Genomic DNA, 22,790 nt, shown 5'->3' with positions numbered 1-22,790 from the left:
TGGGGCCCTGAGCACCAGCAAGCCTTTGCACAAATTAAATAGTTCATGCAGTACCACTTGGGCCAATCCAGACAGGACAAGATGTAAAAAACATGCTTTACATTTCATCTAGGGATAAAGGCCTCACTTGGAGCCTCTGGCAGAAAGCACCTAGAAAGACACGAGGTCAACCTTTAGGGGTTTGGAGCTGGGGATACAAGGGATCTGAAGCCTGTTACACTCTAAGTGAAAAAGAAATATTATCAGCATATGAAGGAATTTGAGCTGATTCAGAAGTAATTCATACTGAAGCACAGTTCCTTTTGGCACCTAGATTGTGCTTGGATGGATGTTTAAAGGGAGGGTCCCCTCTACACATCATGCAACTGATGCTACATGAAGTTGGTCGCACTGATCACGCAACAGGCTTGAATGGGAAACCCCGACTGCCCAGGAATCCTGGAAACGGTCATGGACTGGCCAGAAGGTCAAACCTTCAGTGTCACCTGAGGAGGTGACTCATGCTGAAGAGGCCCCAGTGTATAATAAATTACCAGAAAATTAGAAGCAATATGCCCTGTTTACAGATGGAACCTGTCGTACTGTGGGAAAACATTGAAGGCGGAAAGCTGCTCTGTGAAGTCCTACACAGCAAGCTGAAGAAATTGCTGAAGGACAAATAGAATTGAGTCAGTTTGCAGAGGTGAAAGCCATCCAGATGGCTTTAGATATTGCTGGACGAGGAAAATGGCCAAGACTTTACCTCTGTACTGAATCATGAATTGTCTGTGGGGACAAGAAAATGCTCTGTGGGGATGGCTACAGCAATGGAAGCAGAGCAACTGGCAACACAGAGGAAAACCCATCTGGGATTCTGCATTGTGGCAAGATATTGCTGCTTGGTTGGAGAACCAGGTTGTAAAAGTACATCACATCGATGCTCATGTACCCAAGAGCTGGGCCACTGAAGAACATCAAAACAATGAGTAGGTGGAGCAAGCTGCTAGAATTGAAGTGGCTCAGGTGGATCTGAATTGGGAACATAAGGGAGAGCAATTTATTGCTCGATGGGTTCATGCCACATCAGGACATCTAGGAAGGGATGCAACATACAAATAGGCTCATGATCAAGGGGTGGACTTGATTATTGATGCCATTGCACAGGATATTCATGAATGTCAAACGTGCACCATAATAAAACAAGCTAAGCGGCTAAAGCCTTTTTGGTATAGAGAACAATGGCTGAAATATCAATATAGGGAGGCCTGGCAGATTGATTATATCACACTACCATGAACCCACCATGGCAAGCACCATGTGCTTATAATGGTGGAAGTGACTACTGGATGGTTGGAAACATACCCTGTGCCCCATGCCACTGCTCAGAACACTATCCTGGGCCTTGAAAAGCAAGCCTTATGGCAACATGGCACTGCAGAAAGAATTGAATCAGACAATGTGACTCATTTCCAAAACAACCTCATAAACACCTGGGCTAAGGAACATGGCATTGACTGGGTGTATCACATCCCCTGACATGCACCAGCCTCCGGGAAAACTGAATAATACAATGGACTGTTAAAAACTACACTGAGAGTAATGGGTGCTGAGACATTTAAGCATTGGGATACACATTTAGCAGAAACCACTTGGTTAGTTAACACCAGAGGATCTGCCAGTCAACCTGGCCCTGCCCAATCAAAACACCTGCAAACTGTGGAAGGAGATGAAATCCCCTTATTACATATAAGGAACTTGTTGGGAAAACCAGTCTGGGTTATTTCTTCCTCAGGAAAGGATAAACCTACTCAAGGTATTGGTTTTGCTCAACAACCTGGATGCACTTGGTGGGTAATGCAGAAAGATGAAGGAGTCCAATGTGTACCTCAAAGTGATTTAATCCTGGGTGAAAATACTCCATGATTGGAGTTGCATGTTATAGGAATTACTATAGCAGGAACACTTTGTTAGCCAAGCTAAGAGTAAGGGGAGGAGTTCATTGCAATGTTAAACCTTATAACCTAGTCCAAAGAAAACAGAGGTGGAGATTGTAATGGATATACCTTTAAAATGTTGTAACCCATGAGCTACATGTTACAGGAATGACTATAGCAAAACCCACCTGAACCATTGGAGGACAAACCTTACAAGCAGCAATGCAAGTGCAGCAGTGACCCAACCTGAGTTGGCTTTGGTGTCCAGTAACTCCATGCAACACACCTCTCCTGTCCTGAGTGACCGCCATAACAGATGGAGCCCAAAGTCATGGACTAAATTAACTCAATGGACATTTTGTAGACATTTATGGATATTTTACAGGGGTGATCCATAGACTAAGGGAATAAATGATATCTGTGTATTATATCAAAGGATAGGAAGGGGCGTGGTAGTTATTGAGAATGTATTGGATAGTGTGGGACCTGAGCATAACATATATGGTATGGAATAAGGGGTGGAGAATGTGCTAGTTTTGGCTGGGATAGTTAATTTTCTTCACAGTAGCTAGTATGGGGCTACATTTTGGATTTGTGACCAAAACAATGTTGATAATTCAGGGATGTTTTAGTTATTGCTGAGCAGTGCTTACACAGAGTCAAGGCCTTCTCTGCTCCTTATACCACCCCACCAGCAAGTAGCCTGGGGGTACACAAAAAGTTGGGAGGAGACAGCTGGGACAGATGACTCCAACTGACTAGTGGGATATTCCATACCATATGACATCATGCTCAGCATATAAACTAGAGAGAAATTTGGCCGGGGGCCACTATATGGGGACTGGCTGGGCATCAGTCAGTTGGTGGTGAACAACTGTTTTTCATTTGCATCACTTGTCTGTCTTGGGTTTTATTTGTTGTTGGGGTTTTTTTGTTATTTTCCTTTTCATTACATCATTATTATTATTATATTTCAATTATTAAACTGTTCTTATCTCAACCCATGAGTTTTCTCACTTTTGCCTTTCCAGTTCTCTTCCCCCCACATCCTGCTGCGGGGCAGGAGTGAGTGAGCTTGGTTGCCAGCTGGTGTTAAACCATAACACCATGGCCTTCACTAAGGCTACAGGGGAATCTCTGCTCCAGCACCTGGAGCACCTCCTCCCCTTGCTTCTTCACTGGCCTTGGTGTCTGCATAATTGTATGTCTCACATTCTCACTCCTCTCTTCTGACTGCTGTTGCATAGCAGGTTTTTTTCCTCCCTTAAATAGGAATATCTAAAAACAGTTTATTGCAGATGTAACCTTATAGCTGTCCTTAAAACACAGTAGCAAAGAGTTTTTAAAAATATAGTCAAAAAAGCCTACAAAAATTCGAGATTCTGAACTGTGTTAAGACAGTACAGGACATTTTCTAATTTGTTCTCTCTCACCTCCTTTTCCATTAGGTTGCATTATTAGGCGAACAATGAAAAAGATTTATGAAGCCTACAGTAGTTAGAGAGGAAAATCATCACATTTTTACAAATAAGTCTGCAAAACTACAGTTTTTTTAATGCTCTACAAAAGTCAGTCCCTCCTTTCAGGAGCCATTCATAGGACTTCCTTTACCTGGGTTTTATAGTGTCTAATAATTCAACGTGAAGGACCAACACAAGCTAGGAAGTTGTAGAACTTCATTCTCTTCCCCTCCAGTTAACTGTCCCTATAATCTTTCAAGATAAGATTTCTTTGGAATTTCAGCATATTGGGAAAAAAAAAAAAAGTTGCATTCAATTTTTATTCTTTTAAAACTTGAGCCTTGCTTTCATAGAAAATAAGGCTTACACAATCAAGCTAAAAGCAAGGAAATGGATATCTCACGTAGCCTTCTCGCATTGGTTCCTGTTCATAGCAAATCAGCATCAGAAAGGCTGGATGACCATCAATGTCTAGCAAAACAGTGCTAAAGAGTGCTCATGAGTACACAGCACTGGAACAAAAATTAGACATTGCTTTTGAGAATACATATGCTGACAGTGATACAAAGTTAGAAGTTCATCACTAGGACAGAACTGTATTATGCAAAATTCCTGTTTAGAACAGGCTACTGTTAAAAATATCATGTTTCTGCAAGTTGTGTTAAGCTCTATAAATAAGTCTTTTTTTCCCCATTTGAGAGTTTTCACTAGCCTTTGTATATGAACTGACCTTTTAAAAATCACTTTTAGTTGCATTAGACATGCAGCACGTCAGATGCTTTCACAGTTGAATGCTGCTTACATTTGAAGAAATGTCTTCCATAGTAAAATTCAAACTCATTAAATGATTTATCTTTTTTCAGTGTTCCATTCACTTGCAACAATCTGGCTGCTAAACTGTTACTTCTGTCTGGATCTCATCAATATTTAGTCCAGCCACCTTTTTTCTTAATTTAATATTTTCCAGCCAAAGGAGAACCTGCTTTCCTAAAAGGCAAAGGGCCTGTGACCCTACAGCTACAAAAAGCTGACTTTACATACTGAAGCTATATAACCAAATTAAAAATAAAGCTTTCTTGTACTAGCAAAGTGTTCCTAGTCTTTGTAGGTCATAAGATCAGACAATATAAATACAAAACTACTAGGATTATCACTGAATTCTTAATTATTCTCCATTTCATTTAAGACTGTTTTAAGAGAGTTTGCAAACTATGACACTGTTAGAATCTAAGTTCAAATATATGCAAATATAAGTTTGATAAATTGAGAACAAAGGTAATGGACACACGTATACACTTATTTATATAAAGCAGCCCAGAACTAAATACTATAAACTTTATTTAAATATAATTACATCAGGATACAAACAAAGATAAGATTAGGAGTGTATTCAAAGCAGACTGTCAACTGACTCACTAATAGGAAAAGTGTTAGATTAAGAAGCAATGTTTAGAACCATCCTTTGATATGCAATATATTCTAAACATTACATCTCTCGAATAGTAAATGCTCCTACACCTGTAATTGTGACAGCAACCATAATCCATGTTACAAAAAATAGACTGTAGAAAACCAACATCAAAGTAGTGACTGACCAAGGATTAAAAATAAGTGTAATTGATTACTTATCAAAACTTTCATACATCTCTCTCCAAAACGTCCAGTACTGTCAAATATTAGAGACCAAATCTTACACTAGTGAAATGCCAGGACTGATCCCATATGTCAGTTCTTAACCTTTTTATTATAATAAAAAAGTCTTTTAATAAGTAGAAATGCCCTTCAACTTGCAATATGATCTGAATTATCAGTCTTCGTAATTGGAAAAAAGGACTGGGACAGCTATAAATGGTTATACAGTAAAAAACAAGGCTTTAACTTGCTCATGTTTTTACACACACATGAAGTTGAATATTATTACATAACAAGACATGCTATATTACCATCAGCAGAACAAGTTATTAACTAGCTAACACTGTCACACTATGCAGTGACAGTATATATCATAGAGAAACCTATATTTAGTAATGAAACTTAACTAAAGCTAGAGTCTCACAAGAAAAAATCCTGTACATCATTGTCAAGTTCTTAAGACATTTAACTTTTCTATCAAATAAGCTTCTCAAAGTGCCATTCCTTCAGTATGTAATTCTTAATAGTTCCATTACAAAAATATGTATTGTCAAGAGCGTAGCAAAGTTTTTACTGCTCAGATGACAACACACAAATTTGGTGAAAAAAAATCTCCAGTTTTAATTTACTATTGAAATTTTTAAAAGCTCATCTACCCCTAAAGAGAAGTCACATATCACTTCTCTGCTAATAAGCAATATTGTCTTCTGCTTGCAGTTTAGAAAGGTGACAGTTCAAAACAGTTTTACAATAATATTCAACTGTATTAACAGTAGAACAAACTTTACGCAAAGAACTTCAGCTGTTTTTCCTTTTATAGTGTGTCACTTTTCTTGCAAATTATTTCAAGTTCATAAATTTGACAGTATATTGCAGAAGATCATAGGACTTCAATTAAATAGGTGATCACTGAATCCAATAAAGAATGATCAACAAAGACCAGTGATACTCCTAATATCCAAAGGAAAACATTACTTAATGAATTTTCCAGAAAGTATATCTTCAACAGGTTGAACAATGGTTAAGATTTACGACAATATTAAATTGCTTAAACTTAAAATCAGAGTTTCCATTGCAAGGGTACTGCTTCATATTTCCTTACAGACATGGAAATTACCTTTTACAGCATAAAAAGGTTTTCTTCCTCCTCCTCCTCCTCACAAAAGCACACCCCTTTAAGTCCAAAAAGAAAAGAGTCTATGAAGCTACATTAGAAGAAAAAAAGCAGTTACCAGCAAAGAGTTCTTCTCTATCATCATCTGGCATGAATTCTGCTGGCTTTGGACCATTAGAGTTTGTGCTGAGGTCTTCTGCAGGAAGACTTGCTAGCTCTGGAGATGAAGAACTTGACTGTTATAAAAAAAAAAAAAAAAAAAAAAAAAGAGGAAAAAAAAATGAAATGGCAGAGAACCAGTTGTCACATATCAGTATATAAGTATTGCAGTAAACATTCTTTCATTACAAAGAAACAAAGCAAGATGATGTACAGAAAGGAAACCCAATCAACTATTTCCATTCCCTATTCTTAGTGGGATAACAATAAACAAAGGATACAAACTAGTCAGCAGCTCTTTTCATTTCTGTCAGAAAAAATAATAAATACCCATTTCCTCGAGCATAATTTACATGAAAAACTACTACAGAAATATCTAGAATAAGTATATTAGCATTCTGAATGTAGTTTCATTATGAAGGTCCTTTTGGAAAGGCTTATATTTAGATTACGTTTAGTAATTTTTTCTATGTTAAAAAAAAGTCTCCAAGTGCTCCATACCAGTTTTTCAGAGATTAAGTGAACATGTTAGCTCCATTCAAACAATACACAGCTGCTTGCAGCCATAAGAAATTTCAAAGTTTCATTTATTTTTACTGTTCATAATATATATGAAATTTATATTTTGTCGGAACAAAGTTAGGCGAGTTAACAAAATTTCTTATAAAGCAAATGCTAACACTGAAGCTATTTTAATAGAATTATTAGCAATGTTACAGCTTTTTCACTGCTTAGCTTAGCCAAATTATAGGTAAAAACAGAACAGTATATCTTCTGTGAAGTGCAAAAAGAAGGGGGGGGGGGGAAGGAGGGGGGCAAGAACAGAAATTAATCACACAAAAAGCAAGGAGCCAGCTCCAAGATTAAAACAGTTAGGAACCCTCTCAAAGCACCATAACCTTCACATAAATTGGTTTTGGACCTCACTGTCACCTGCCATGCTCTCCTCTCTAGTTAATCAGCAAACATACATATGGTCAGGATTAAGTCAGCTCTGGTTTTATTTTAATAGAGCTGCTACTGCCATTTAGAAACAGCTAGTTCGTGAATATTATAGGACTACAACACCACAACAATACTAAAATATATACATTTAATTAGAGCCACACCATGAAATAATCGTTCTTCTCTGGACTAAGGTGCCCTGTACACTTAAGTTAAACAATCTAGCTTTAAGCTAGGGAGAAGTTCAGACTCAATCTTCGTGATCTCTTCCTTCCAAATTTGCTAGAAATTCACAAGAGCAAGGTTCTTTCCTAAGCACTCTAGTTGATTAAAAGTAAAAAAAGCTTTTGTCTTCAAAGTTTCTCTTTAAGCAATGAGGCTTCCCTTTGCGACTTAATTACTTTCTTCCAAATAAAATGACTACAAAAACAAAGCAGCACAATAGAACGGTCAACCAAACCACTCAATACAGAGAAAGGGCATTTCTTCACCAGTTCTTCCAGCTATAGTTTTCAGTAACTATTTTTAATTGTTAAGATGAGGAATTTTCATTGTTATAGTGTGGATTAGATATTAATTCTATCACATCTCTTGGGAGTTTAATTCAAGAGCACATCAATAAAGAAATTATTTATGTTTTATTGCAGTTTTTCTGAAAGTATAAAACTAGACTCTCCAATAATACACACTGTATCACAGAGATGTAAAGAAGTCTATTAAAATAGATCCTGACAACTGCAGGTTCACAAATCATATAATTTGTTATTCCTTCACAGTATTTTTCCACAGATTTTTTTGTTGGTAGCATTGCACAGATTATCTATAAAAAGAAAAAAAAACCCCAAAATTTTTAAGCTACTTCAGAGAAGGCAAGTGTCTTTAAAAAACACATTTAAGAGCCTCTTTACTTATTGACCTTTCTAAGGACAAGCAACAGTCAGAGCAAAACAAAGAAATACACACTGATGTTATTACTGTAAAGGTCAGAGAAAGGAAACTTCAGGAAATGTGGAACACAATTTTCTTTTTAAAAACTATACACAAAGAACAAAATTTTTCCATAAGTCATTAGCACAGGTGAAACACGTCCACAACTTAGAAAAAGGCTCCCACTTTAACGAATATATGAGCATTTTTCAGAACTAGGAAGTATTTACACATTCAGTTGTATTGGTTGGGTTTTTTTTATTAGACTCCTGACATGGAAAGTAAGACTGGTTTATAGATGTATTCACCACACATTTTTAGATCTTTCAGATTCTTGATTTCTCTGAACAATTGCAGGTGTGATACCTGGAGAGAGACTTTTCCGTGGGTTTTTTTGACAGGAGAAAGACTTCAGGGGAAACGACCGAGTCCACGCGGGGCTGAGAGTCCCGGAGGGCCCCTGGCGAGGCAACTCTCCTCACCAAAAGGCAAGAGCCAAGGAGCTGCTGCTCTCAAAGAGAACGACGAGGGCCACAGCCCGAGGCCGAAATGGGGGTGGGAATGGACCCCCAGTAGTCAAGGAGGGCCTGATGGGCGCCGGCACCATCACATTCCACCGCGGAGGTCTAGGCAATGGCTGGGCCCCGCAGTAATAGACTACGCCGGAGAAAGAGAGAGGGCGACTGCAAGATAAGCGGGCTCTCACCTCCAAGGTGGATACGGGGCTAGCAAAGACGTTCTTGCCATCCTCCAGCACCTCGAAGTCGGCGGGACGTACCTCCACCAATAGCGGAATCTCTCTCTGCGCCGCCATCTTCCCCTCCAGCCTGGGTCACCAGTCCCAGCCTCCTGCTCTCACGTGACAACCCGACCCCCGCCTCCTCGCACCACGTGATTGGAAGAGCTAGGAAGGGAGGCGGGGGAAAAAGGGGTAGTACGCACGCCTGCATCTCTGTGGCTCCCTTTTTTCCTGCTGCTGTGGGCGGGTATCACTGCGGTTGGATTGGGGTGGTGCTAGTTTCTCCTATTGTTGGGATCGTGTGTGTCCGCTGTCTGTCCATTTTCCCCCGCCTCCTTTCCCCCCCCTCCGGTAGGGCAAGATGGGAACGGAGAACTAGAGGGAGAGGGTTAGCGTGTACCTGGCCCGTGTCCGCGCCCGCCGAAGGCTGCCTGCCCTTGGGCTTGGGTACGCGGGCTCCGTGTCGCGGGGGGCTGTGTGCCCGCAGAGCAACCTTTTGACCCTGACCAGGGTGGGCTCTATGGAAGCACTGGGGTGGCTGTGTACCTGCATGGGCCTGGCTGGGATTGACTTACCTGGTATGAGCAAACCTATAGATATAAATTCATCCATCAATTGGGTTACATCATTAACAGTGCATCATTGCAAGCAAATTGCTGAACTTTTGGTTTCCCTCTCCATCCTATGAAAGGAGACAGCTGTAGGTGTACTGTTAGAGCATCTAGATAAGTTGAGAAACTGGATGTTTGCTGGTAGCTGTGATTTGAAATCGTCACTGTGATAAAACAGTTTAATAAGGCTGGTCATTTTTGTTTAAATCCAGCAAAGTCTTCCTTCTCATAAAACACAAAGTCTGTGTCCCAAAATATTTGTATTTTAGGAATCTCATCCATCTATACATGGTTGTTATTGTCACAAAAATTTTGAAACTGGTCAATGCCAACTGAAGAGAAAGGCTAGGACACAAAGTATAGAATTACAAGAGTATCCTTTATTCATGCATGAGGTGTCCCATCCAAACTAAGGCACCCTGAATGTGGTTTTACATATGGTTCTTATATGTTTCAACCGTTCAGGTACAACATGATTTGATCAATCACTACTTAATGCACACTTGCTGTTTTGCAAAGCAACTATAATTTTATGGCATGTGCTGGTTTTGGCTGGGATAATTTTCTTCTTGGTAGCTAGCACAGTGCTGTGTTTTGGATTTGTGAACAAGTGTTGATAATTCAGGGATATTTTTCATTATTGCTCAGCAGTACTTACACAGAGTCAAGGCCTTCTCTGTTTCTCACACCACCCTGCCAGCGAGTAGTTGGAAGAGGACACAGCTGGGACAGCTGACCCCAACTGACCATAGAGATACTCCATATCATATGACATCATGCTCAGCATGGGGGAAGAAGGAGGAAGAGGGGATGGTTACTTCCCAAATAACCATTACGCATGATGGATCCCTGCTTTCCTGGAGGTGGCTGAACATCTGCCTGCCCATGGGAAGTAGCGAATGAATTTCTTGTTTTGCTTTGCTTGCATGCACAGCTTTAGCTTTACCTATTAAACTGTCTTTATCTCAATCCATGATTTTTCTCACGTTTACTCTTTCAATTCTCTCCCCCATCCCACCAGGGGCAAGTGAGCAAGTGGCTGTGTGGTGCTTAATTGCTGTCTGGGGTTAAACCACAACAGGCATCATCATGCATCTGCTTCTTTCTTGATCTAGACATCCCTGGAGTCAGTCTTGCTACAGTTACTTATTTATGATGCCAGATAATGGGAGAGTTTCACAAAGGTGTTAGAGGAGCTAGGATGCTGGCATTAACTTTCGGTAGTCCAGGGGTATCCTTTATTCTTCAGGCTGTCCTCCTCCTTGCAATGACCTGGGGTCCTTTAGTCATGCTTACTTAATCATGACTGTTCTGTGTACAATGTAAAATATATATATATATCTCTTAAGAAAGTTCATACGATTCCATACTATAAAGACTAATTGGTACAATATTTAGGGAATAAGGTTTTCCTAACATTATCCTGAGTAATCTCATTTCTTTCAACAGAACTGAAATGGATAAAGCACAGCTACTTACATGGTTTAAAATAAGATCTTTCTCAGGGAGTGAGGATTAAAAGTATTGTCTTGTTCTTGCAGACCAGTCATTTAACCAAGTGCAGTAGTATTCACAATCACTAAAGCAGTATTTCTCATGTAAATAAAATATTTGCAGGCCATCTCCCTACATTACTATTTCTAAATTGCTCTTCTTTTTCTCCCTGTGACTTAGCTCACAAATTCTTAAATTCTTCCAAAAAGTCAGATGTCAATAGTGTCTGATAGTAAGCATTAGCTAATATACCTACAGTTCATTTGAACTGTTATTGTTGTTTCTTGTGGATAACTGACTAGCTGAAAAGGGTCACATAGACATAGTCCAGCTGGCTGGACAAAAATGCACATCGCTCTCAGCTTATCTGAAGTAAAGCAAAATACACTGTCTTTGGCTGTCCTTGTTACACAGTAACAGGAAGATTTTGGTGGGAAAAGAATGTTGCAGGTGGGAACAGATAACTACAGAAGAGAAACTAGGGGCGGGCTTGGTATTTAGGCAACTAACCAATAATGAGCTTAACTTTTGTAATATGTATGAGCTAATTATAACAAGGCATAAAAGGTGACTGTAAGGGACAATAAACGAAGTCTGCTGATCACTCATATTGAGCGACTGTGTCTTCCCTCCGTCGCGACAGTTTCTGTTATATTCAAGACAAGCTTTTAAAGGTATCTTTTGAGTTTCAGTTTTATCAAAGTACAGCATTCATCCACTCAGCACTTTATGAGGACTTTATTAATATTTGCTGCATTAAAGTTAATTTCTAAACTTTGTCCAATGGAGAACAGGAAAAATGAGTCTTATTCTACAGACTGCAACCTCTTGGGGCAAAGGCTGCATCTCTCCAGCATTTGCAAAGTGCCTAATAAGAACTAAAAGGAAAGGATACAGTCTATTTTCTTTCAGCCTCTTTCCAATCACATTGTGAGAAAGTGATAAATATATAAATAGAAATCTGTCTCATCTTGAAATTATTGAAACTTCATGCATAATTTTGTCTGTACTGCTCAAGCTTGACATGTAAGAAGTTGTTGTGAAGAATTCTCTCCTTGGAGATTCTGACTGCTGAGTTTAGAAAGAATGTCTCTCATTCCTGCTGACATCTGAGGAAGTTTCAGGCCCCATTTCTTGGCAGGAGGTCATTGAGTAAGACCTTACAGATCTGCCACTCACTAAATTTGTGCTTTGGGACTCCGAATTACCAATTGCAAATAACAAAAAAGTTTTCAAATAAAATAAATTTATTACATTGGAAGTTCTAACAAAAGGGAAAATATATCTTCTTACACTAATAAATGTAGATGGAAAAGGAACAGGCAAACTTTTAGGTATTTCATCAGGTCTGAAAAAGTTGTCCACTACTCTAATAAAAGATGCATCTTGAGACCAACATAGCTATGACACAATTACTGTAAGATATAATAGCTTGCTTCTCATTTATCAGATTTGATAGTATTTTTAAGTTTCCTGGGTATGGGACATTTTACAGCATATCCATGTTTCCTTTTTCTTCACAAAATAAAAATAGTAGTGACACTTAGGTTATGTAGATATGAGATGACTTATACTCTATGCACATTTTTATTCTTAAACTCAACCCATTGCTCTTTATTACATCTCTAAATAATTTTCAGAGTTCTTTTTAAGATGTAAAAATGTAGACTAAGAAACTGAAATAAACTATTCCAAATACACAAACATTTTTCATCCAGAAGCATACTTCTCTGGTCTCTAAGTTTTTTGTGGATGACACTATTGTTATATTCTTACTACCTTTCTAATTTTTTGTAGTATTCATGTTTTTCTATTCTGTTTCTGGAAGCTTCTTAAATAACTGGCACATACACATTTTATCTAGAAGTTATGATTCAAGCATTTTGGGAATAATTGTGTACCCTTTGACATTAAACCATTAAAATGAAATATTTTAGTTGCTGTGATTAGGAAAATCAAATAATATATACAATATTCTTTAAATTTCTGGCAATTATACTAATTTAGCATAGCACTAGGTGTTTAATGGTTTTCCACTAGACTGACTAGTTTTTTGACTTTCACCTTTGTGGGTTTTCAGAGAACAGATGAAAACTGGAGGAGTTCTTGGCCCATTAACCGCTTAGGCCTTTATATGCTTTGGAACCTGTACCAAACTACTGATAGTTTGGTTAAGGGGTTGAGTGCATCCGTCACAGTGGCGTGCTACAATTGATAGTGCTAATGCATTTTTTTCAATTCCTTTGGTAGCAAAATGCAACCCACAGAGTGCTTTCATGTGGAGGGGTGTCCAATACACCTGGAATTGTTACAGAAGGGTTAAGGTTTAATCCTAAGAATTTAGAAGTAGTCGTGCATCCCAGGTTCGAATAGTTAGTGTGAAGGTACCTTGTTTGTTTGAAACTAATATTTCTATACTTGTAAGCAATAAATTCATGTTCTAACAAAGAGGTAGCCCTGGAGGATGAAGGAAAACCAGCCCAAGGCCAGTGATTCCAGGCCAAGAAAGAGACTGAGATGACCTGGTTTAAGACCATATATGGGGACTACAAAGGAGAACTCTGGCCAACTGAATAGAGGAGTGGGCAGATTTGCAGACCCTTGAGACCACCGAAGACCCCCACACTGGACAACTGGGCATGTGAGAGGGGGAGGTTGAATATTATGATTAGTTTGGGGCAATCTAATAAATACTTATGTCTTTTCTGGGAAATTTGTTCAATATGTATACATGTACTGCATAAAAAGAACTACCTGAGAGAAGGAAGCCATGAACGTTAGGTGGAATGATCCCCCATGCATCCAGCACCACAATAAAGAATGCCTGCTTCTTAATGCTACATTGGTGTTAAGGAGTTTTCTTATTCCTGATTTCAATGACAGAATTAGCTGTCCCAGGGGTGGAAGCAGAGCCCTACCATTTGTCATAGACTAATCCAAACTGTACTGGAAAAGGGTGATGCCCCTGAACATCTGCAATACATAAATGATATCATCGTGTGGGGCAACAAGGCAGAAGAAGTATTTGAGAAAGGAAAAAGAGTAATTCAGATTCTTCTGAAAGCTGGTTTTTCCATAAAGAAAAGCAAGGTCAAGGGACCTGCACAGGAGATTCAGTTCTTGGGAATAAAATGGCAGGATGGACATCATCATGTGCCTATGGATGTGGTCAACAAGATAGCAATTATGTCTCCACCAGCCAACAAGAAGGAAACACAAGCTTTCCTAGGCCTTGTGGGGTTCTGGAGAATGCATATTCCAGGTTATAGTCAGCCTGTGAGCCCTCTCTATTGAGTAACCCAAAAGAAGAGATCAAACAGGAGATTGCTTGTGCGGTAGCTCTTGGGCCTGTCTGGACAGGAGCAGCTGTGCAAAATGTACTCTACACTGCAGCTGGGGAGCATGGTCTCACCTGGAGCCTCTGGCAGAAAACATCAGGGGAAAATTGAGTTCAGCCATTAGGGTTTTGGAGCTGAGGGTATTGAGGATCAGAAGTCCACTACAACCCAACTGAAAAAGAGATACTAGCAGCATATGAGGGGGTTTGAGTTACTTTGGAAGTTGTTGGTGTTATAGATTTCCTAATAAGTTAAGATTGATTGACTTTATTTGATTGATTATTTGATTTTATAAAATCAATCATGTAATAGAAATATAGAAGGATAAGAAATATATTTTAATGAAACTTATAGTTATAGTAAAAAGCTGCTATAAAAAATCCTCTGTACAGCCCCGTACCAAGGCCGGAGGAATTGGTCAGAATCACCTAGTAGGAATGTTTAGAACTTAGATAACAGACTTAAGATTTGAGATGATTGTTTATATGTAACCTAGGAGGATGTACTAAAATGTCAAAATGAGAATTTATGTGGACTGGGAAGAGTCGAGTGAAGCAACCCATAGTTGCTGGCCAAGAAACAGTTACCTTAAGTGAAAGGTAATTCCGGCAGGGGGAGATCGAGACCACCGACTCATACACCACCTACCCAAATCATACCCCAGACCCATTTCCGGACCTTTCTAACCTTTATTGCGCAGAATCGGATATGGGAGGAGAGTATGTTAATGATTTATGGGAAACCTTATGATTATGCATGAACACTTAATGAATATGTATGAATGAGTTTTATATAAGGTGTATGATTTTGAACCATGGTGTGCGTTGATCGTGAGGGAACTCACTCACGCACCCGGCCGTCAATAAAGAAGTGTCTGCTTATCTACATCACATTGGTGTCGATAAGTTCTTCATTCCGAGATTTCGGTAACATTGGTACAGAAGCACATCTCCTTTTGGCACCACGATTGCCTGTGCTACACTGGATGTTTGAAGGAAACATCCCCTATACACATCATGCAACCAGCGCTACACGGAGTAAGTGGATAGTGTTGATCACACAACGAGATTGACTGGGGAAACCCAACTGCCCAGGAATCCTGAAAGAAATCATAGACTGGCCAGAAGGAAGAGATTTTGGAGCATTGCCTGAGGAGGTAGCTCGTGCCCAAGAGGCACCACCATAGAATGAGTTGTTAGAAGATGAAAAGTGTTATGCTTTGTTTACTGATGGATCCCATCATGTGGTAGGAAAGCATCTGAAGTGGAGATCTGCTGTGTGGAGTCCCACACGACAAGTTGTTGAGGCCACTGAAGGAGAAGATGCATCAAGTCAGTTTGCAGAAGTGAAAGCCATCCAACTAGCCCTAGACATTGCTGAACGAGAAAAGTGGCCAGTACTCTATATTGACTCCTGGATGGTGGCTAATGCCCTATGGGGGTGGCTACAGCAGTGGAAGAAGACCAATTGGCAGAGCAGGGGTAAACCCATCTGGGCTGCTGCATTGTGGCAGGACATCACTTCTCAGATAGAAAACATGGCTTTAAAGGTATGTCATGATAGGTGCTCACATGCCCAAAAGCCATGTCACTGAGGAACATCAACACAATCAACAGGTAGACATGATATGGAGAAATAGTGTGAAATGGGGACAATGGACATCGATCGTGATTGTATATGTCTGCTCAAGGAATGTGGGTATGGTGACTAGTCATGGGTGCGGTGTCTGGTCACATAGGCACACAGCTCTGAGGAGACACCTGCCCTTCTTCCTCTGACAAAGGGTCTATTTATAAAAAGGATGAGAAAAGGATGAGAGACATTCCAATGTTATCTAGAGGGAGGGAGTGCTAAGTCTCCTTGCTGGAGAAGATCAGATGGTCACAAGGACATGAATCACCTACAAACCTGCAAGACCACCACATTCCAGGCAAAGGACTGATAAGCTAATTAACATAGGAAGTGAGAGTAAGCGGGTTTAGGTAACGAATATGTATAGGCGTTAATTGAATATTCATTTGTTCATTGTATAAATGTGAGATGGTTCGTCACTTCGGGCATGCACGCTTGTGGAGGAGCGATCCCCCGTGCATCTGCGCGCAATAAACATACCTACTTTATAACTTTCGAGTTATAGAGTCTAATTCCGTACGTCAGACAAGGCTGCCATAATTGAAGTAGCTCAGGTGGACCTGGACTGGGAATGTAAGGGTGAGCTATTTGTAGCTATGTGGGCCCGTGAAACATCAGGACATCTAGGGAAAGATGCAACATACACATGGGCTCGTGATCGAGGGGTGGACCTGACCATGGATGCCATCACACAGGTCACTCATGAATGCGAAACATGTGCTGCAATCAAGCGAGCCACGCGAGTAAAATCTCCCTGGAATAGAGGGTGGTGGCTGGGTTTTCAATATGGCAAGGCCTGGCAGATTGACTATATTGGACCACTGCCACGAACATGCAAAGGCAAGTGCTACATACTCACCATGGTGGAAGCAACTACTGGGTGGCTAGAAACATACCCTGTAAACAATGCCCCAAACATCATCTTAGGCCTTGAAAGGCAAATTTTGTGGTGGCATGGTACTCCAGAAAGAATTGAATCAGACAATGGGACTCATTTCCGAAATAACCTTATAAACTCCTGGGAAAAGGAAATATGGCATTGAATGGGTGTATCACATCCCTTATCACCCACAAGACTCTGGAAAGACTGAGAGATATAATGGACTGTTAAAGACTCTGTTGAGAGCATTGGGAAATGGGGCATAGAAGGATTGGGATACAAATTTTGCAGAAGCCACTTGGCTGGTTAACACCAGCGGATCTGCTAGCTGTCCTGGTCCTGCCCAAACAAAACCCATACATACTGTGGGAGGAGATAAGGTCCCCATAGTGCACATAGGGAAGTGGCTGGGGAAGGCAGTGTGGATTGCTCCTCCCATGGGAAAAGGCAAACCTGTTCACGGGATTGTCTTTGCTCAAGGACCTGGGTGTACTTGGTGGGTAATGCGGAAGGATGGGGAGACCTGGTGTGTGCCTCAAGGAGATTTAACCTTGGGGGAAAAATAATCTGTTGTGTGAGTTGTACATTGTAGGAGGTAATATAGCAGGAGTGACCTGAACCAACAAAGAGTGAGTTTTGCAAGGAACCAGATGAGTGCAGCGATGACCCAAGCCAAGCTGTTACTGGTGCCCAACAACTGAACATACTGCTTCTGTCCTGAGTACCCATCTTGACAGGTGGGGCCCAAGTCATAGTCTGTTCTTATAGACATTTGGAGGAGTGGAGGAAGCCCATGGAATAATAGCTATCTGTTAAGGAACAGGGGATAGCATTTAATGAGAATGTATAAATCTGTATGTTTGGTATAAAGGTGGCTTAAGTATGTAGTTGTCATGGTTTAACAAATGCCGGCAACTAAGTATGCAGCCTCTCACTCATTCCCTGCCCCCCAGAGGGATGTGCAGGAGAATTGGGAAAAGGTAAAACTCAAGTGGTGAGATAAGAACAATTTAATAACTGAAATAAAATAAAACAAAATGAAATAAAATTAAATAACAATAACGTAGAGGGATTTTTAAAGGACCGAGGACATATGTTACCATTGTCCGGGTTGGACAACCCAGGCCTGTTAGTTGAAGCTGCAGAGCAACTTTAAATTGTCCTGGGAACAAGCAGTGTGAGAAAGAAAACAAGCTCTGCACAAACAAGAAGCCAGGTGCAGAGCAAGTCCTGGGAACCGCGAAATCAGCACACTCTCATCGGCACACTCTGATCAGGCGCCTGCAGCATGCTCACCGATCAGCGACACGGACGCCCGCGTGGGCAGAGACTTTTATCCAATCACCTGTGTGTAAAGTCTTGTGAGCGGTTGGTTTAAGTTATAAATATGACCTGTTTGTTTAATAAAGTGAGCACGGCATGTAGCCATATTGGTCTGATTGTCGTGACTTGGCCGACTCTCCACGGGGGACCCTCTTCACAATAATAACAACAATTGTAATGAAAAGGAGACAGAATAAAATCCAAAGAGAAAGGTACAAAACCCAAATGATGCATAATACAATTGCTTACCACCTACTGACTGATGCCCAGCCAGTTCCTGAGCAGTGATCAGCAGACCCTGGCCAACCCTTCCAGTTTATATACCAAACATGACATCCCATGGTATGGAATACCTCTTTGGCTAGTTTGGGTCAGCTGCCCTGGCTGTGTCCCCTCCCAATTTCTTGTGCCCCTCCAGCCCTCTGGCTGGCAGGGCCTGAAAAGCTGAAAAGTCCTTGACTTAGTATAAACATCACCCAGCAACAACTAAAAACATCAGTGTGTTATCAACATTGTTCTCATACTAAATCCAAAACACAGCAGTGTACTAGCTACTGAGATGAAAAAAACCCTCTATCCCAGCTGAAACCAGGACAGTAGCATAAGTTGCAAGTGTTGGTAAGAAAAGATTTCAGTAATGAGAATTAAATACAATGGGATGGTTAGAAGATATATATATGTATTAAATTATGTGGGATCTGAGCATGATGCAAATGGTATGGAATAAGGAGTGGAGATTGTATTGGGACTGGCTGAGCCCCATAGCAGCCCTCATAGTGCTGCACTTTGTATCAATATCTAGAAAAGTGGTGGATAACACACCAGTGTTTTGGCTACTGCTGAGCAGTGCTCACACAATATCAACACTGTCTCTCCAGCCTTCCCCCCCACACACCAGTAGGCTGGGGATGGGCAAGATCTTGGTAGGGGACACAGCCAGGACAGCCGACCCAAGGGACTAAACCATACTATATGAGTTAGCAGGGCTCATTGAAAGAGCTTTAAACTAGTTTTGAAGGGTGGAAGGGATAAAACCAGGCTTGCTAGAGATAAGCTTGGGGTTGCACACCAATGTTTGAGGGACAGTGTGTTAGCAAGGTCTTTTGGTCCGCTGTCTCATTGGAGATAGGGGATGGAGATCCATGCATCAGCAAAGACACAAGGGTTGTTGAAGTATTAGAAACCATGAATGCACCTGAGAAAAGTCACATAAGAATTAGGGCTTCTCCCCCAAAAAAGGTAATAGGATCAATGGCCCAACTGAAGTGCATTTACACCAATGTATTCAGCATGGGCAAGAAACAGGAGGAGTTGGAAGCCATTGTGCAGAAGGAAAACTATGATATAGTTGCCATCATGGAAACATGGTGGGATGACTCACACAACTGGAGTGCTGCAATAGATGACTATAAGCTCTTCAGAAGGTATAGGCAAGGAAGTAGAGGTGGTGGGGGTTAGCCCTGTATGTTAGGGAGTATTTTGACTGGAGCTTGATGATAGGGTTGAATGTCTATGGGTAAGAATTAGGGGAAAGGCCAACAAGGCAGATATGGTGGGAGTCTGTTATAGACCATCTAACCAGGATGAAGAAGCAGATGAAACATTCTATAAGACACTGGGAGATGTCCCATGACTGCTAGCCACTGTTCTCATGGGAGACTTCAGCTTACCAAATGTCTGCTGGAAATACAGTACAGCAGAGAAGAAACAGTCTAGGACAGGGGTCCTCAAACTTTTTAAACAGGGGGCCGGTTCACTGTCCCTCAGACACTGTCAGGGGCCGGACTATAGTTTGGAAAAAAATGAACAAATTCCTATGCACACTGCACATATTTTATTTGTAGTAGTGCACAAAAAGCAGGGAAAAGAATGCAATATTTAAAATGAAGAACAATTGTAATCAACAAAACCAAATAATATTTCAATGTGAACTATGGGCCTGCTTTTGGCTAATGAGATGGTCAATGTTAGGTTCCATATTTGTCACTGCCAGTCATAGCAAGTGATGCAAGTGTTCATCAGTTAGTCTGGATCTGATTGGAAATTTCAGATGTTTCATTCGGGAAAAAGTCTGCTCACAGACATAGGTGCTGCCAAAGATGGTTGCAATTTTGAGTCCATGGTTCCTGAGATTATGATATGTCTCTGAGGGGAGAGATGCATAGGAATTAGTAAGGCTTCTTGATTGGAATGCATCTTTCAGCGAGTCACAAGTCTGTAGTTCAGCCAATTCCATTTGGTAAATCGGATCAACAGTTTCAATGTCAACAGAAAATGGGTTCCAGAAAAGCCGTCTGTCCTGTTTGTGGAGATGAAGCTCCTTAAATCTAATTTGAAACTCCTTTTGCAACGTTTCTAGTACATCCATACATGTTTTGTTTGGGAATGCAACTGCTGGTTTTTCTGCAGACAGGTTTTGAGTTGTGGGGAGATGGCAGAAGTTTTCCTCCTTTACTTGGTTAATGAGCAGGTCTAATTTGACTTGAAATGCTTTCACATGTGAATACATATCACAGATGAGCTTCCCCTTTCCTTGAAGTTGGACATTGAAATTGTTGAGTAGCTCTGTTACATCTGTCAGAAACGCAAGGTGCCATTTCCATTCTGCACCTTTGAGCTCTGGTACTTCTTTGTTTTTAGAAAGCACAAAATCATAAACCTGTGGAAGCAAGTCATAAAATCGTTTCAAAACTCTCCCTCGACTCAGCCAACGGACTTCTGTGTGGTACAGAATATCTTCATAGGCAACATCTAGCTCAGACAGAAATTCCTGACACTGTCTGTGGTTTAGTGCGTGAGCTCTAATGAAGTTAACACAAGAAAGCACAATTTTCATGACAGAGTCCAGCTTCAGTGATTTACAACACAGGGCTTGCTGGTGGATGATGCGGCGTATGGCTATTGGATGTGAATGGCTGTGTTTGTCCATCTCTTTGTTAATGCGTGCAACCACTCCTTTCACGGACCCCACCACGCTAGGAGCACCATCAGTTGTCACACTGAATAGTTTACCCCAGTCCAGCTCCAAATCGTTCATAGTTTGGCAAACTTTCTCATGGATATCCTCTCCTGTAGTTGTTCCTTTGGTGCTTTTCAGTGCAGCAAGCTCCTCTGTGACTTCGAAAGAATCATTTGTCCCACGAATGAAAATTAGAAGTTGTGCAGAATCACGAACATCATTGCTTTCGTCGAGTGCCAGTGAGAAATAGCAAAGTTTTTTTGAGGAGTTTTGCAACTGCAGATTCAAATTTTCCCCCATTTCTTCAGTCCTTCATGTAGTTGTAGGTCCTGAAAGACTCACTGTACTAAATAAATCCGCCCTCTCTGGACACACCTCTTTGGCCACAGAAAGAAGGCATTGTTTAACAAATTCTCCCTCTGTGAATGCTCTGCCAGTGCGCGCTATGAGCTTGGCAACTTGATAGCTTGCTCAAAGTGATGATATATTGAGCTGCTTTTGCTTCACAAACGTATTTTGCTGAGTTGTCAATCCATGTTTCAGTCTTAATATTTTATCTTTTCTCACTTGTCCGACCAAAGAATCATATTTACCTTTATGTTGAGTTTCGTAGTGTCGACGCAAATTGTATTCCTTTGACACAGACACTGAATTCTGGCATATCAGACAAACAGCTCGCTCTTTGTACTCCGTGAAAAAATAATCAGAAGTCCACTTTTCTTGGAACACCCCGCACTCGGAGTCAATTGTTCTTTTTTTTGACATGATGGTGCTCGCACTTCCCACTGGTGCTGGCTTGCTTGTCCTGCCTGGGAGCTGGAGGGAGGGAGGGAGAGATGGGGGAGCCGCCCCCCTCGCTGATGCCGCCGCCCCCCTCCTCAGCCCGGCCGCGCAGTCCAGACAGGGTGGCCAGAAGGGACTGAAGGTGTTATAGTTTACCTGTCCAATTAAATGACAGAGACTGGCCGATTAGAAAATTTGATTTATTAAAGCAAGCGACAAGTAAGCAGAACAGCGCTGGGCGGCCGGGGAGTCTCCTGCTCCACCAACGGCACGCAAATTCAAGCAAGCTGAGCAGCTCTTTTTTATCTTCCCCGAGGTCGCTTCTGACACCTTCAGTACGCCCCTCTGCTTCTTCTGTTATCGTGGCTTCTTGTCAGACAGGACGTTCCCATGTTTGGTGCAGCAAGATAACATTGTGGACATGTCTCTTCTTGTTAAACAGGAAGTTCTTAAGACCACCACAATGGGTTCCTTCCTCTTGCTTAACTTGGTTGATCAGCAAATTACCTTTAGTTACTTATTACAATTCCCCCCTTCTTTTATTTATAAATAATTTGCTGATCAAACCTAGACAATACCTCACAAGCTGCATCTAATTCAGGATTTTCATTTGGTATGATTTTCATCTCTAGTTCCAATTGCTTCATCACCATTAGCTGCACTTCTTCCAACCTGCTTTTCACAAAAGTTACAAATTTATTAATGATACAGGGTCCGAAAGTCAGAACCAATAACAACATTATGAGGGGTCCCGCCAAAGTAGAAATTAAAGTAGTCAGCCAGGGTGACTGTGGTTGTAAAATTCTTTACCTTTAGCTTTTTCTTTTTACCTTTTTGTTCTTTAATAACTCTGTTGGGTCCCACTGCTTGTGGCGTTTATA

The 22,790-nt window shown here is 40.9% G+C and overlaps 1 protein-coding gene across 4 annotated transcripts in view; it reads right to left on the bottom strand.

Moving 5' to 3' along the window:
• LOC129783092 (sorting nexin-2-like) overlaps positions 1-9,199 on the bottom strand; it is a 49,326-nt gene extending 40,127 nt beyond the window's left edge. For 2 of the 4 annotated variants that reach the window (XM_055792779.1, XM_055792778.1), the window contains exons 1-2: positions 8,857-9,193; positions 6,238-6,355 (exon numbers count right to left, since the gene is read on the bottom strand). In XM_055792779.1, coding sequence (XP_055648754.1) covers positions 6,238-6,355; positions 8,857-8,964 — 226 coding nt within the window. In that variant the 5' untranslated portion in view covers positions 8,965-9,193. Of the gene's footprint in view, positions 1-6,237; positions 6,356-8,856 lie in introns of all 4 variants that reach the window. The other 2 variants (XM_055792777.1, XM_055792776.1) reach the window with 2 other exon arrangements.
• Positions 9,200-22,790: the final 13,591 nt, after the last annotated feature.

The sequence above is a fragment of the Falco peregrinus genome, chromosome W, assembly GCF_023634155.1.
Source record: "Falco peregrinus isolate bFalPer1 chromosome W, bFalPer1.pri, whole genome shotgun sequence".
Taxonomy (NCBI): domain Eukaryota; kingdom Metazoa; phylum Chordata; class Aves; order Falconiformes; family Falconidae; genus Falco; species Falco peregrinus.
The sequence above is the reverse complement of the archived record's forward strand: the minus strand, read 5'-3'. Positions and strand labels throughout refer to the sequence as shown.